Source organism: Trematomus bernacchii, unplaced genomic scaffold (genome assembly GCF_902827165.1).
Source record: "Trematomus bernacchii unplaced genomic scaffold, fTreBer1.1, whole genome shotgun sequence".
Lineage (NCBI taxonomy): Eukaryota > Metazoa > Chordata > Actinopteri > Perciformes > Nototheniidae > Trematomus > Trematomus bernacchii.
Genome location: NW_022987797.1, coordinates 3107550 through 3120909, shown reverse-complemented (window position 1 = coordinate 3120909; position 13360 = coordinate 3107550). Strand labels below are relative to the sequence as shown.

General features: G+C 37.3%; 1 protein-coding gene across 1 annotated transcript in view; it reads left to right on the top strand.

Moving 5' to 3' along the window:
• podxl2 (podocalyxin-like 2) overlaps window positions 1-13129 on the top strand; it is a 46161-nt gene extending 33032 nt beyond the window's left edge. Inside the window, exons 5-13 of the mRNA XM_034149890.1 lie at window positions 1678-1885; window positions 2978-3151; window positions 3786-4003; window positions 4083-4157; window positions 5032-5188; window positions 5432-5493; window positions 6149-6328; window positions 7060-7272; window positions 8986-13129. Of these exons, the coding sequence (XP_034005781.1) occupies window positions 1678-1885; window positions 2978-3151; window positions 3786-4003; window positions 4083-4157; window positions 5032-5188; window positions 5432-5493; window positions 6149-6328; window positions 7060-7272; window positions 8986-9048 (1350 nt within the window). The 3' untranslated portion in view covers window positions 9049-13129. The remainder of the gene's footprint in view (window positions 1-1677; window positions 1886-2977; window positions 3152-3785; window positions 4004-4082; window positions 4158-5031; window positions 5189-5431; window positions 5494-6148; window positions 6329-7059; window positions 7273-8985) is intronic.
• Window positions 13130-13360: the final 231 nt, after the last annotated feature.

The following is a 13360-nucleotide window of genomic DNA, read 5'->3' as shown; positions in this document are numbered from 1 at the left end:
CACTTATTATTGGGTCACGGAAATAAGGCACTTAATATTATCATTGGTGCAGTAACCATTCATATCCTTAACTTAAATGTAACGTAGAATTATTAATACAACAATATCATAATACTCTGTTACAAATTTGATGTTGTAATTTTAATCAGGAAATTGTACTACGTTTTTAAAAGTAAAAACAATGTTTCCTGTGACTGATACACTTTTATATGTTATATCATTACATTATTATTATTATTATTTTAACTACATTATTATCTATTATAGCAGATAGAGTCAGAATAAAAAGTAATTATCAGCTCCATTTTGTCTTTAATTAGATCGCAGTAAATCAGGTCCAGTAATCCACAGGGCTCACCTGCTAATCTTGCAGTGAATAATTAAATTAGTGTTTAAACCCTTTATGGGATTAGTGGCCCCTCTTTGTTTCATGTGAGCAAATGGGGATAAGAGACACAGAGAAGACTTGTTAAGTTTCTCTTTAACCCTCTATAAATTAATGACAGTTTACGCAAGTCATTGGGTCTTTTCATGTTAATAGCCATTATAAACTTTCTAATTTTACTACTATTCCTGCCAGTAGTATGTTTGTACACTACTGTGATTATCACTAGTGCTTCTATCATTATACGGGGCTATATTCCTACCAGTATTATTAATGCTACTACTTAAGCTATTATACTGGCGTGGAAAAAGTAATCAGATATTCTACATAAAAACCGGAAAAATGCTACCTGAATTACTTAAATATAAAGTACATGTAGTATACTTACTACTTACTACTTTTTATATATATAAATCAATAGACAGAGATATTTTTTACAAATAAAAACTGGATCCAAGTTGAATCTGAAGTGTTTGGTTGGAATACCAAACAGATCATTGTAGCATGCCATTGTCATGCCCTCTGTTTCAGCCCTGTTTCAAAAGAGCTGATTCTGTGTCTGTAGCTTTAAATGCTAATGAGCTGCTGCTGGCCACGCCCCTCTGTGACGTGATTGGTTTAAAAAAAAAAATGTTGCTCTAGGAGGAGATTCAGGGTTGGTTATTGGCTAATGGTTGCACAACCCAAAAAAACAATGTGACATCACAAAGTGGCCAAAATGTGATCAGCTCATTTTCAGACCAGATCAGAGCAAACAGAGAGAGAGAAACTTTTTTCCTGAAACTTCCGAATCTTAACATACTGGGGACACTTATTTATGTGGATTTTGCATAATAGGTAACCTTTAAATGGACGAGACACTTTTTGTTTTCTGGTTACATGGTGGAAGGTCCACAGTTTTCCGACCACATTATTAGACATATTATTCTATAATACAGTAGATCACATTATTTGGCACCTTGTTCTAAGTACTTTTGGCGCACCTTTTAGTGCATTATTGTCAACATATTTCTGAGGATTGCCTGATCAGGATAATGATATTTTTGGGATTTTGGATATATATTTTTTTTCTGGAAAGAGATCTGGAGTTCATCGTTTGATAAGTCATATTTTTTCAAGTGGAACCAAACAACATCTCTGTGCGTGCTTTTTGAAAATGTGTATCAGACTCCGTCACCTCACCTCATGTGGCTTCAGGAAGTTTAAACCCCAGAAACAGCCTTCCAGTGGAAATGACATATTTGACTGTCACCTCCTCTTGTGTCTCCCTTTACCTGACGTCTCCCCTACAGGTGGATCCGTTAGAGAGAGAGCTGTGGGAGGCAGAGGGGGAGGAAGGCGGTCATTCAAGTGGCTACGGAGTCCTTCTCTCCTCCATCATTACGACTACTACTACTTCTACTACTACTACTGCTGCTGCTGGTGGAGACGCTGCAGGAACATCCACCCCTGAGACGGACACAGGCACAGACTTTGGGCTGCTGGGAAGCTACACAAGAGGTATACAAAACAAAGCCAATATTGATGGACTTAGTTTGATATTGTTTGAAATATCTAAATATATGGTATGGATTGCCATGAAATCTTGTACATACATTCATATAACCCTTAGCATTCATTCTAATGAAAGTGGGGGTCCTTTAAATGTTACTCTGGTGTCACGATGAGGTGAAGATATTTGGATTTAAATCTAATATCTCATCTACTAATTGGTGGATGTCATGAATTTTGATTCATGTTGGCACCACAATGAATTGTAATAACTTTCCTACAGTGAGTACCAGTAGTAATACTAGTGCATACATACTCTGAACAAAAGTAAAAGCATCAACATGTTCTTAAATAAATAATAAGTTGAATAAAAAAAACTATTTCTGTTTGAAAAATGTCGGGTCTGTGCAGTGTATGGGTTTCACACTACTGACGTTAGATCGTTGGTCTGCTGTTAAGCTGTGATGATTAGTCGTCTAATTATTCAGTAGATCGACAGAGAAATAAACAACAAATGTTTGGATAATTAATTTAAAAAGAAAAGTCAGAAAAATGCTGTTTTTAAGCCTCTGAAACATTGACCATTTTAGATTTTCTCAAATTTGTATCATATTAAACTAGATATCTTTGGAATTATAGCCCCAATGGTAATCGAGAGCATAATTTGCAGATTAAATGATAATGAAAAGAATCATTAATTCAGCTGCTGCTTTTCCCTACTCTACCGTGAGCTGAAATCAAACGTAAGACGATATTAAGACACTGACAAACTGCTTCCCAACAGAAAACAAAGACCATTGTTTTTTGTCTTCACATACAGTATTTTCTCTTGTTGTAGACTGGATTCTTGTCTATGATTAAACAAAAAATGTTTACTAAGGCTTCACAGCTTTCCCGTGTTTTGTATTGGTCTGTATAATGTATAAATGTTATCAAGTTGTGAAAAAGGGTCTTACATTTTCTTTTATCTGCCAACTCATTTCTAATGAAAATAATACTTTGTGGCATGCCTATCATTGTTCTGCATTTTAACTCCACCTACATGAGATTAAAGAAGATGAAGATGAAGTCTCTGCTGCTTGTTGTCTTTCCCCTGGTTAGTCTCTGTAGAGGAGACAGAGGATGAAGAGACAGAGAGGGAGGAAGAGGAAGAAACGGAGCTTGCACACAAAGGCCTTTTTACCCAGAATCTAACAGCAGCAGAGGTTGGCATGGCTCCCAGCAGAGAGCCTCTGCAGCCCAGCGTGGAGGAAGAGAAGGAACACCAGTCACAAGGTGAGCAACAGCCTGTTTGTGTCTCTTTCTTTTGAAATCAAGCGCCCACTTTCAAAGAAAGTACTGAGAATTTCAATGGCTAATCTTAAAGAAGACTTATTATGGTCATTTGCAAATTATTTTTCTGTATTTGTGCCTGTGACATGTTTCCATGCTTTAATGTTCAAAAAGCTCTTTATTTTTCTCATACTGCCTGTGCTGCAGCACCTCTTTTCACCCTCTGTCTGACACCAGAGCCAAGTCTGCTCTGATTGGTTAGCTGGCCAGATCTGTTGTGATTGGTCAACCTCTAAGAGATGTCCCGCCCCTTAGCCTTTCACGTACAATGTGTTGGAGCGCTAGCCAATAGAAGAGTGTTACATAGTGATGTCACTATGTTACAGTAAACAAAGGAGTCCAATGGAGGCGTTTCAGGCAGGGGGGAAGTGTGTGGGAGAGAAACTCCCTCTGGAGGGAACACAGAGATTTGAGCCTTTGCAGACCATTTACATGCACACAAACCTATAGAACACACTTCAGGATAGGGAAACCCCAAAAAGCATTATCGGGCCTGTTTACCTGTTTTAATGTTTTAATTAAAGGGTGGGTTGAATAAATGCATTATAAATGGATTATTCTGGTTATCCCGATTAAGGGGGCATACTGCCAGACAGAAGCGACGAGATGAAGGAGGAGGAATGGAGAAAAATGAAGGAGGAAGAGGAGGGAACAAGCAACAGACACATGGTCCCGCTCACCACAGACTGGGATTTACTGGAGAAGACCACTGTCCTGCCGACCCAGAGGTCAGATGTCAGGGGGGGCGGGGTCACAGAGGTCCACGATGTGTATGAGATGGAGGAAGCACGGCAGGTTTGTTCAAATCTAAATCTGTCTCTGTTCTAACCTTTATTAATGAATTCATTCATATTGATATTACTGTTGTTTAAAGGTGGTGTGTTTGGAGTGGAGCGAGCTGGTCGGACGTGGGTACGTCGTCCTCAACATGACGCAAAACCTAAACTGTGTAAGTACACGGGGGAAATATTTAGATAAAAGGTTTCAACAATACAAGATTCATTTGTGATATTGATGGGATTTTATTTAATATTCAACGTGGTGGAATGTACAGTAAAAAGCATTTATACTCAAGTACAAGTTTGAGGTACTCTTACTTCACTTACATATTTCTATTTGATGCATCCTCGAAGAGGGAAATGTTACAATGATGGGTAATGAGATGAGAAATAATTTATAACATTTAGCATTTCAAAAATAGAGTTGAAATGTCGTGAAAAGTTTAACTCCATTTTTCTCCCACGCTGTCAGACAGACAGTGAACTGGAGTTTTCAAGTGAGAGAGGAAGGTACCTTAATCATAATGTCTGTCGTCATGGCAATAACACAAACCCTCACCACCACCGTACTGACCTTATAGTTGCTATGGCACCACTGATGTGCTCCTGTTTTCCTGCACCTATTTTTTTAAAGAAGTTGTCTTTATATTGGTACTTTGTCTGTGAATATATTCTATGTGTTCATAGTGATATTTGTGCGTAGAAAGAGAAAGCTAGAGAAATAGATGTTATAACTTTGTTATGTTTACATATTTCTTTACAACAACATAATATATGAATGATTATTTGATTGAATTAAAGGCAGAAAACTGAACTGTAATTTGTAAATGTCTACTTCAAATCAAGCTGTTGCTTGTGGTATAAAGGTGTGTGTGTGTGTGTGTGTGTGTGTGTGTGTGTGTGTGTGTGTGTGTGTGTGTGTGTGGTGTGTGTGTGTGTGTGTGTGTGTGTGTGTGTGTGTGTGTGTGTGTGTGTGTGTGTGTGTGTGTGTGTGTGTGTGTGTGTGTGTGTGTGTGTGTGTGTGTGTGTGTGTGTGTGTTACAGGAGGAGTTTCGCGTGGACCAGGGTGTACGGTTGTTGAAGGTCATGGAGCGCGTGTTCGCTCGGAGAATGAACAGCCCAGAGGGATCATGGTTAATCTCTCTCAGCAAACCTACACACCAGCAACACCAGCTGCTGATGAACGTGGCGTCTGACCGCGGTAAGCACACACACACACACACACACACACATATTCATGCACATTTTTGTGCAGAAAGCAAGAGGTACTTCGATTGCTATTCACATTCACATTTTCAGTTTTTTATTTTAAAGTACATAATTAAGTAAAAGGTGCTCTGATTTTAACGGTGCTGTGAGTGCTTCTTAACACATTCACATGCTTACAATATACAGTATATATTTTAAAATATGTTAACATTGTTCCACGTATTGCGTCCTCCAGGAGTGATAGCCACCAAGGATGTGCTGGGCATGCTGGGAGAAATCAGGAAACATTTGAATAAGGTACACAGGCCAGTAACGTCTTTTGATATGTACTACTGTCTGTGTATTGCAAAGCCCAAACAATTGTCACAATAAATGAAAGTAAGCAATTACAAGATTTCTGCTCATATAGAACACATTGTGATTTCAACCTGTTTAAGCATGTTGAATTTCAAGCTTAATCACAATAAGTAGGTATGGACTTTTTGTGTTTGTGCATAAAAAAACATTGTAAGGGAAAGAAAAAAACATGAGACATGAATCATAAATATAAAATAGAAATATTTTCCTCAAGGATGGAACTCAAAGAATGTGAACCTCTGCCAACGCTGTTTGCATTAGTAAAACAAATATTTTCCAACTTAAAAAATGTATGGATTGTAGCTTGGCCCATGCTACACCCTTCCAAAAATAAAATGTATCCAATGTAAGTGTTAAAATTGATAAGAGCTGAATACTGTTTAAAAAAAGGTAATTCAAATCGAAAACATATTGAGAAATGTGCAGAAGTTTTCAGCATTTTGCACAGATAACAATTTATGAAAAAAGTGTCTTATTTATGTAAACATCGTGTGTGTGTGTGTGTGTGTGTGTGTGTGTGTGTGTGTGTGTGTGTGTGTGTGTGTGTGTGTGTGTGTGTGTGTGTGTGTGTGTGTGTGTGTGTGTGTGTGATCAGCTGGGCATCCAGAACTACAGCTCGGCCAGCAGCTGCCCGTCTCGCCCCAGTCAGACACGCAGCGACTACGGGAAGCTGTTCGTGGTTCTGGTGATCATCGGCTCCATCTGCATGGTCATCATCACATCTGGATTCATTTACATCTGCTGGCAGAGAAGACTGCCTGCAACCAAGACCACGGTGAGTTAACATTCAGGCGGGAAATGTGAATAGCACATTTACTAAAGTACTTTGAGGCAATTGTTTTTTGGTATTGAGTATCTCCATTTATTTATCTTTTAATTTCATAACTCAATGCAACATATAATTTAACTAATACATTACAATATGTTACAACAAGTTAACCTAGGCAGCAGTATATATTGTACCTAAAAACTGCTTCTACCTTTACCAGCTGCAACATTAAAGTGATAAACACATAAATGAATTAATAATTATAATCCAGTATTGTAATTATTATTCTGAAACATAATGTCCCCCTCATTAATTTGCTCATGGCTCCCAAATACAAGAAATGAAACAAAAATAGGTCAAGATTATAATTGACTATTTCCCCCACTGTCACCAAAATAAGTATTTAACACATTTTTTACAAGGAACATATCATCCTAACACGTTGACACAATAATCGCATTTTGTCTGATTTGCCTTGCACAGCAACATATTCTCATGAGATCTGGCAACAAAAAGCATTAACGTTAGTCAAACTTTGTAAAAATGTTGAACTAACGTTAGTCAAACTTTGTAAAAATGTTGAACTAACGTTAGTCAAACTTTGTAAAAATGTTGAACTAACATTCACAAGCAAGCTACAAGCTAACTAATTCTGGTAAGGCTAAATATATATATTATCTCTGTAAATATATAATGATGACAAAATGCAATATAAAGATATTTCTTTGATCTCACAGTTTCGCAATGAGGAACTTCACTTCGTGGAGAACGGTTGCCACGACAACCCAATGCTGGACGTAACCAATGACAACCAGTCTGAGATGCAGGAGAAGAAGCCGAGCACCAATGGGCTCGCAGGAGGACGAGGGGGAGGAGGAACAGGGGGAGGAGGAACTGGAGGAGGAACTGGAGGAGGAAGAGGAGGCGGGGAGGAGAGCAGTCGCTGGCAGGTGATTGGACGACTCTTTAAATCAGGGGTGGGGAACCTCCGGCCCCCGGGCCGTATACGGCCCGCAAGACCATTTGATACAGCCCTCGAGGTCATTTATAAACACACGCAAAAAAAAATTAAGAAATCTAGACTGCAAAAGAATTAAAAAAGCGAGTGCCTGTTTTTCCTGGCCAAGGTCAGGGTCCTTGAACACAACACGAGCCTAACGTGTCATCACGTGGTATATGTCTCGTCTGACGGGGGTGCAGTTCAGCCGGAGAGCACCGGAACGCCGCTCCAAAAATGGCAGTACCCATAAGGAGCCGTACACATGCCGCAGTTTGTGCGTGGCTGTGTCTTTAGTTGATCTGTTCATCTGACATACTGATCATACAGTCAATAACTTTGTTGTTATTAGCATCTGGTTAGCTAGCTATGCCAACGAATATAAGAAGCTGTTTCTACAAGCAGTGAGGTAAAGGCACATCTTTATATGATCATAAAAAAAAAGAAATCTGCTTACAGTTCTGTTTCATATGGGTGTTGAGAGATGTATCCATAGATCTCTTAATGTTGCTCTCAAAGTGCACCAGATTGATGCTTTTAACTTCAACATGTTAAAAAAAATCTTCCCACTTAAATAATGTTCACATCGATAGGAAACTAAATACATTTGCACACATCTTGTGTCCATATCTTTCTGTTTTGGTGGTCATGCCACAACCGTGCACGTGCATGCATGCGCGAGTCATGGTAAGATATCTGGGTTAAAAGTTAGCTTTTTCTTTGCACAGCATGAAAGAAAGGCGAAATGAATGGGCTGTGATTTTAGTTTTTTTAAGCATAGGTTGAGTTCAATAATTTGTACGGCCCTCGGAGGATGTTGTAAAAATTGAAATGGCCCTTGAGAGGAAAAAGGTTCCCCACCCCTGCTTTAAATGAACATGTGGACGAGGAAATAAATGAATAAGTCAAGGTTGAAATGCTTAGTTGTAAACTGCCTGCTGTCTTTTGTTTGGGGGGTTGGAAAAAGCATGTTGTTGATAGTTAACATGTTTTTATTTTTTAAATTAACTTTAACATCATGACTTTGTTACTGCCTGAGCTTAATAACATAGTAAAACAGGTTACTACTACTGTTAGTAATAACACTGTTGTTTACATGCAAATCGTTAACTGAGTGATTTGTAGAAAAGCCTCTGGAGATTTCAGAATCAGAAGACCTTTATTCGTCCCACAGAGGGGAAATGTACATTGTGCTGGAATTGATCAGTGGCTGCCATACATTTTTAAAGCTGCTCTTACCTATTTCCTTTTATTTTGAAACTGAGTCTTTCCATGGGAACAACTCTGAATATTTCATGTTTTTTTCTTGGATTCAATTAAATAGTATGCTATGAAAAAAATATATATTTCAAGACTCCTGATTTGGATGTTTTTAGATGTTACATTTTTTAATTTTACTCAACTCCTTAACTAGCCATAACCAGGATTTACACTATTTACGCATGACACTTAGTCATAGATTAGTCTATTATAGAGTATCTATATCTGTTTGATTTATATCTGTTCTACCGTACCTACTGTATATATAATGTTTATGTACCTTGTAATTATTTTATAATTGTTCATTTCTTTATATTTCTATTTCATGTGTCATGCCTGTTTACATGCTGCTGGGACAAAAACAATCACAATTTTATGGAAACTAATTTTAATCTGCATTTTGCAGGTCTTTGTCAATCAGGCAGTGACTGAGGAGGAAGGAGAGGAGGAGCAGGACACACATCTCTGATGGACGAAGAGGAGGAGGGGACAGGTTATGAAGGTCTTTGATAGACAGGTGATAAATGGAGCCTACAGGAAAGAAGAAGAAGAAGAAGAAGAAGAAAACAGAGGAGTAATGAGGAGGAAGAATGGTGGAGAGGAGAGGAGGAAGAGACAGAAAAGAAAAAGTAGTGAGGATAGGAGATAAACGATATAAGGAGTGAGTAGAAGATGTGTTGTCCAGTGAGAGTTAAAGAGGCTCGTAGGAGGTGAGCAGGAGTCACTGACATATCCATGGCTATTAGACACCAGGGTTTATTTCATGCTTCAAATTGAAATGCATAAAAAGACATTTAACTTGCTGATCTCTTTAAAAGTTCTGGGAAAGGTAAGCATTTCCTAAAGCTGCATACCCTTACCTGATGTTAGATAATGTCACAATCTGTTGATTGTGCCTTATGCTTTCAGCTTTTTGCATTGCACGAAAAATAATCCTGATACCAGCGACACAATCATAGCAGAGAGCACCTTATCCACCGTAACATTTGAATGTAAACGAGGCTTCAAAGTCTGAAGCGTCCACAGCTGCAGCGTCATCATTGGCTAAAACATATTTAGGGAAACTAAAATAATTACTAAGATTTCCCACCTGATGTAGGTTTAATTCTGAAGAACACGTTGTTGACTTTGATAACCAGTGATGGAATGTACCTAAGCGCGTTTCAAATATTTGACCTACGTACAAACTCAGATTTTATTTCACTCCAATATATTTATCTTAAGGTTATACTACTTAATACTGTACATGTACTGTTATTATTTTACATACAAAATGTTTGATGAGCTTACAAACAACAGTGCAATATTACTGATGAAACTACTCAAAAGTATTTCAAGTATTTCAAATTATTAATTATTGACACAATCTACAGTCCAATGATAAAAGGCTATTAACACATTAAGGCCTCTTTCATAATAATAATCAAATAACACTTTCACAGAATAGTTTTTTGCAGGTACTTTTACTTTTGATACTTCAAGTACATTTTTCTACCAACACCTCTTTACTTTTACTCAAGTAATATTTACTCAAATATTGTACCAACAGTGTGTCCCCTAGGATGGAGTCATAGCAGCGGTGCTAAGGCAGCAAAATGTGAGCGTGGAGCGCGTGGAACTTTTTAGTGTGTGCGCGTGCAAAGTGCGCCCCGCCAATATGTTTCTATGTGTCTGCCAGCACAAGAAAGGCTCTGGAGGCCCAGTACATACAGTGGCAATGTCTCAAGATTTAGCAAAATACACCTTTATTGAACATACAGTAGCAAATACTACAAATCCACATAACAAATTATTACTTATTATTATTTTAATAAAAAAGAAAATAAATTGGCTGCGCTGCCGCTATTTGTATATAGGGGAAACACTGACCAATATTTTACACATTTCTGATACTTTATACTTCATTTATTAGAATCATTTTCAATGTATACTATAGGACAATAAACCAGCTAAAATCTCGCCTCGGGCATCAAATTGGCTAGAACCGGCCCTGCTAGTAGTTATTAAAACTTCAGAGATGTTCAGTAGTTTACCCCTGGTGTCTGAATCCGGAGACAACAGCGACTCCTCTTAACTTTTCCAAACAGGAAGTACAACCTGTAGCGTGAAGTAAGGTTTTGGCACTTTATCGATTCCTCTTGGAAATGGCGACTATCATCATTGAAATGCTGCATCATGTTAAATGTATTACATACAGTGACTGAGATATCTCTATTTTGCTCATAGGAATGGTTGTAGCCGCTGAGGATGTTTCTCTACAATCAGTCATGTGATTGCTATACTTACTACCTGTTAGCCTGATATGCTTTTTTCAATAGTGGTGCAATGGCTGCTGTACGCTACGGGCTTTTCCTCGAGGCGATGACACATGGGCAACATTAAGAGGCAGACAGCATGACAAAACTAGTAACAGTGTTGAAGTCGATTAATCAAAATATAATCCCGAGTCGAGCCCCGAGTTTTTTATGTTTTAATGTTAAATGTTGAAGTTTGAGTCTCTAAAACCATGTTTAACTCACATGAGTCAGCACAATCATGTCTGAATCAATACAGTCATGTTTGAGTCACTATCTAGGCATGGGACCATATATATAGATTTCATTTTAGGATCATACTGTCTAAAATAATTGTGATTCACAATATTGTCCCACATTTATTGCATCAAAACATGCTTAATCTCTTAAAATGTACAATAAAACACACGGAAATCACACACCTTACATTTTGCATATTGCATCATAGACAGGACACACATCCTTTTTAGTGAAACACAATAAATTGATCTGAACTAATCATAAATCATAAATTACCTTTACATTAATAAAGGATAAATTGTTCTATAAGCAACATTGTGTGATTTAGTTTCTTAACATGATAATTCCTGTATTTTTTTTAAAACATGGTCATGGTCACTCGTGAGGATATTTACAATCATCCCCATAATCAAAATTGCCCCAATCGTGTTTTTATCGCGATCCCCATAAAAATGCTATATCGTCCCATCCCTATAACAGTCACTGCAGACATGCCTTTATTTTATTTAACCAGAAAGGTCTCAAGGCCATACAAAAATAAAAATCTCTTCTGGGCAAGACGGCAAAAAAAAGAGCAAACAAACACCAAATATGCTTATATATTATAAGCAACCTTATTGTTCCTTCAAACATTTTTAAAGAATAAATCACGCCTGAATTTCCCCACGTGGATAAATAAAGTTCCATCTTATCTTATCTTATGTCAAGAGAGGGTAAGGAGACCAGGTTAAGTATGCCTTGCAACTTAGTCCAATCTTGCAGGGCATGAAAGGCAAACTCAATCTGAAGAGTGATAATGATGTACATATCAATTACTTTGTCATACTGACAAAATGTACTTTGGACTAATATTTTTCTAAATAAATACAATCATGTCTAAAGTTGTGATCATGCCCTTGTCACTACAATTTGATTGACCAACATTTCAATCAAAATTATCTCTATAAATCATCAAATGTGTGACTTGTATGGGACTTGAAAAGTTCAGGGCATAATAAAGTCTAGTTTCCAAACAGCACAAACCTACAACACTCATCAAATGGGCAGAATACTGTTGAATTAACTGAAATGGAGAGAGACAATTGATAGCATCTATATTAAGTTAATATAGATGCTATCAATTAAAATAAATGTAACATTTGTTTCTGCAGTTGTCACTCTCCATCCCTGTTACAGGTGTTGCCCATCTACATTTGGTCAAGATGTTGCCTGTGTTTCAGCTCTTTTACTCTGACTTTTCTCATTGTAACAATACTGTATATGGCTTCACTATAAACTACGCTGAGTGATACGCACTTTGTCAGCTAAGCGGGATATAGGGAGCGTTCAGGAACTCACAATTGTCCATTCTGAATGACTCCCTGCTGCAGATGATCTGCTTCTGAGAGAAAAGTGAAGGGATATTGTCCTCCACTGGGAAACAGAACAAATGAGCATGTAGCTTTCAGCACTGCAGCGAGCACTAATATAACGTACAAAACTGCAACAAGCTGTAACTTTTATTTGCTGAAAAGCAGTTTGAACCAGAGGAATTGTGTTGCTTAGAGCTATATGCAATCAATGATTGTCTGAATCTTATTTTTAAATAATTGTTGTTTTCAAGACATATCTTTCAAAATGGAGCAACTGTCACAAAGAAACCAATATCCCCCTCGGATAAATAAGTATTCTGATTTTGATTCTGAGGATTTAAAATAGTTTTCTCAGATGTTTTTTCCTTTACAGAATCTGAGAGCAACCTCGTGTTTGTTTGCATTTGTTAGCAAGTGCAAGTCAGTTGACATTAAGTTCTGGCAAAAAACAATGACCCTTGATCTGAATAAAGACAACAACATTAGTTTCCTGGTCACTTTTGTAACTAGGTTTTTGTCAAACATTTTGTTGAGTATTTAATCATGCTCTCCAATTTTTTTATTTCTGTTAATTTATTTTACTAATGTTTTTCTATGTATGTATGTCACACTCATTTGGTTGTCTGTGTAATAAGTTAAATGTGAGAAATAAAGTTGGGAGAAATTGTGATTTGTTGCCATTTCTTTGTCCTTTAACCCTGAACATTTTGGTTAGTTGGGTCTACAAAATCAATACATGTTGTTTCTATACTTGTACATGAAACCTAGTAATTTTCATTTGTAAAATATTCAATTCAAATATGAGAATTCATAAATATATGAACTACGAGAAAACATGCTATGTTCTGATATAGGGGCCTATCATTTCCTTCATATAAAATGACCTAATTGGATC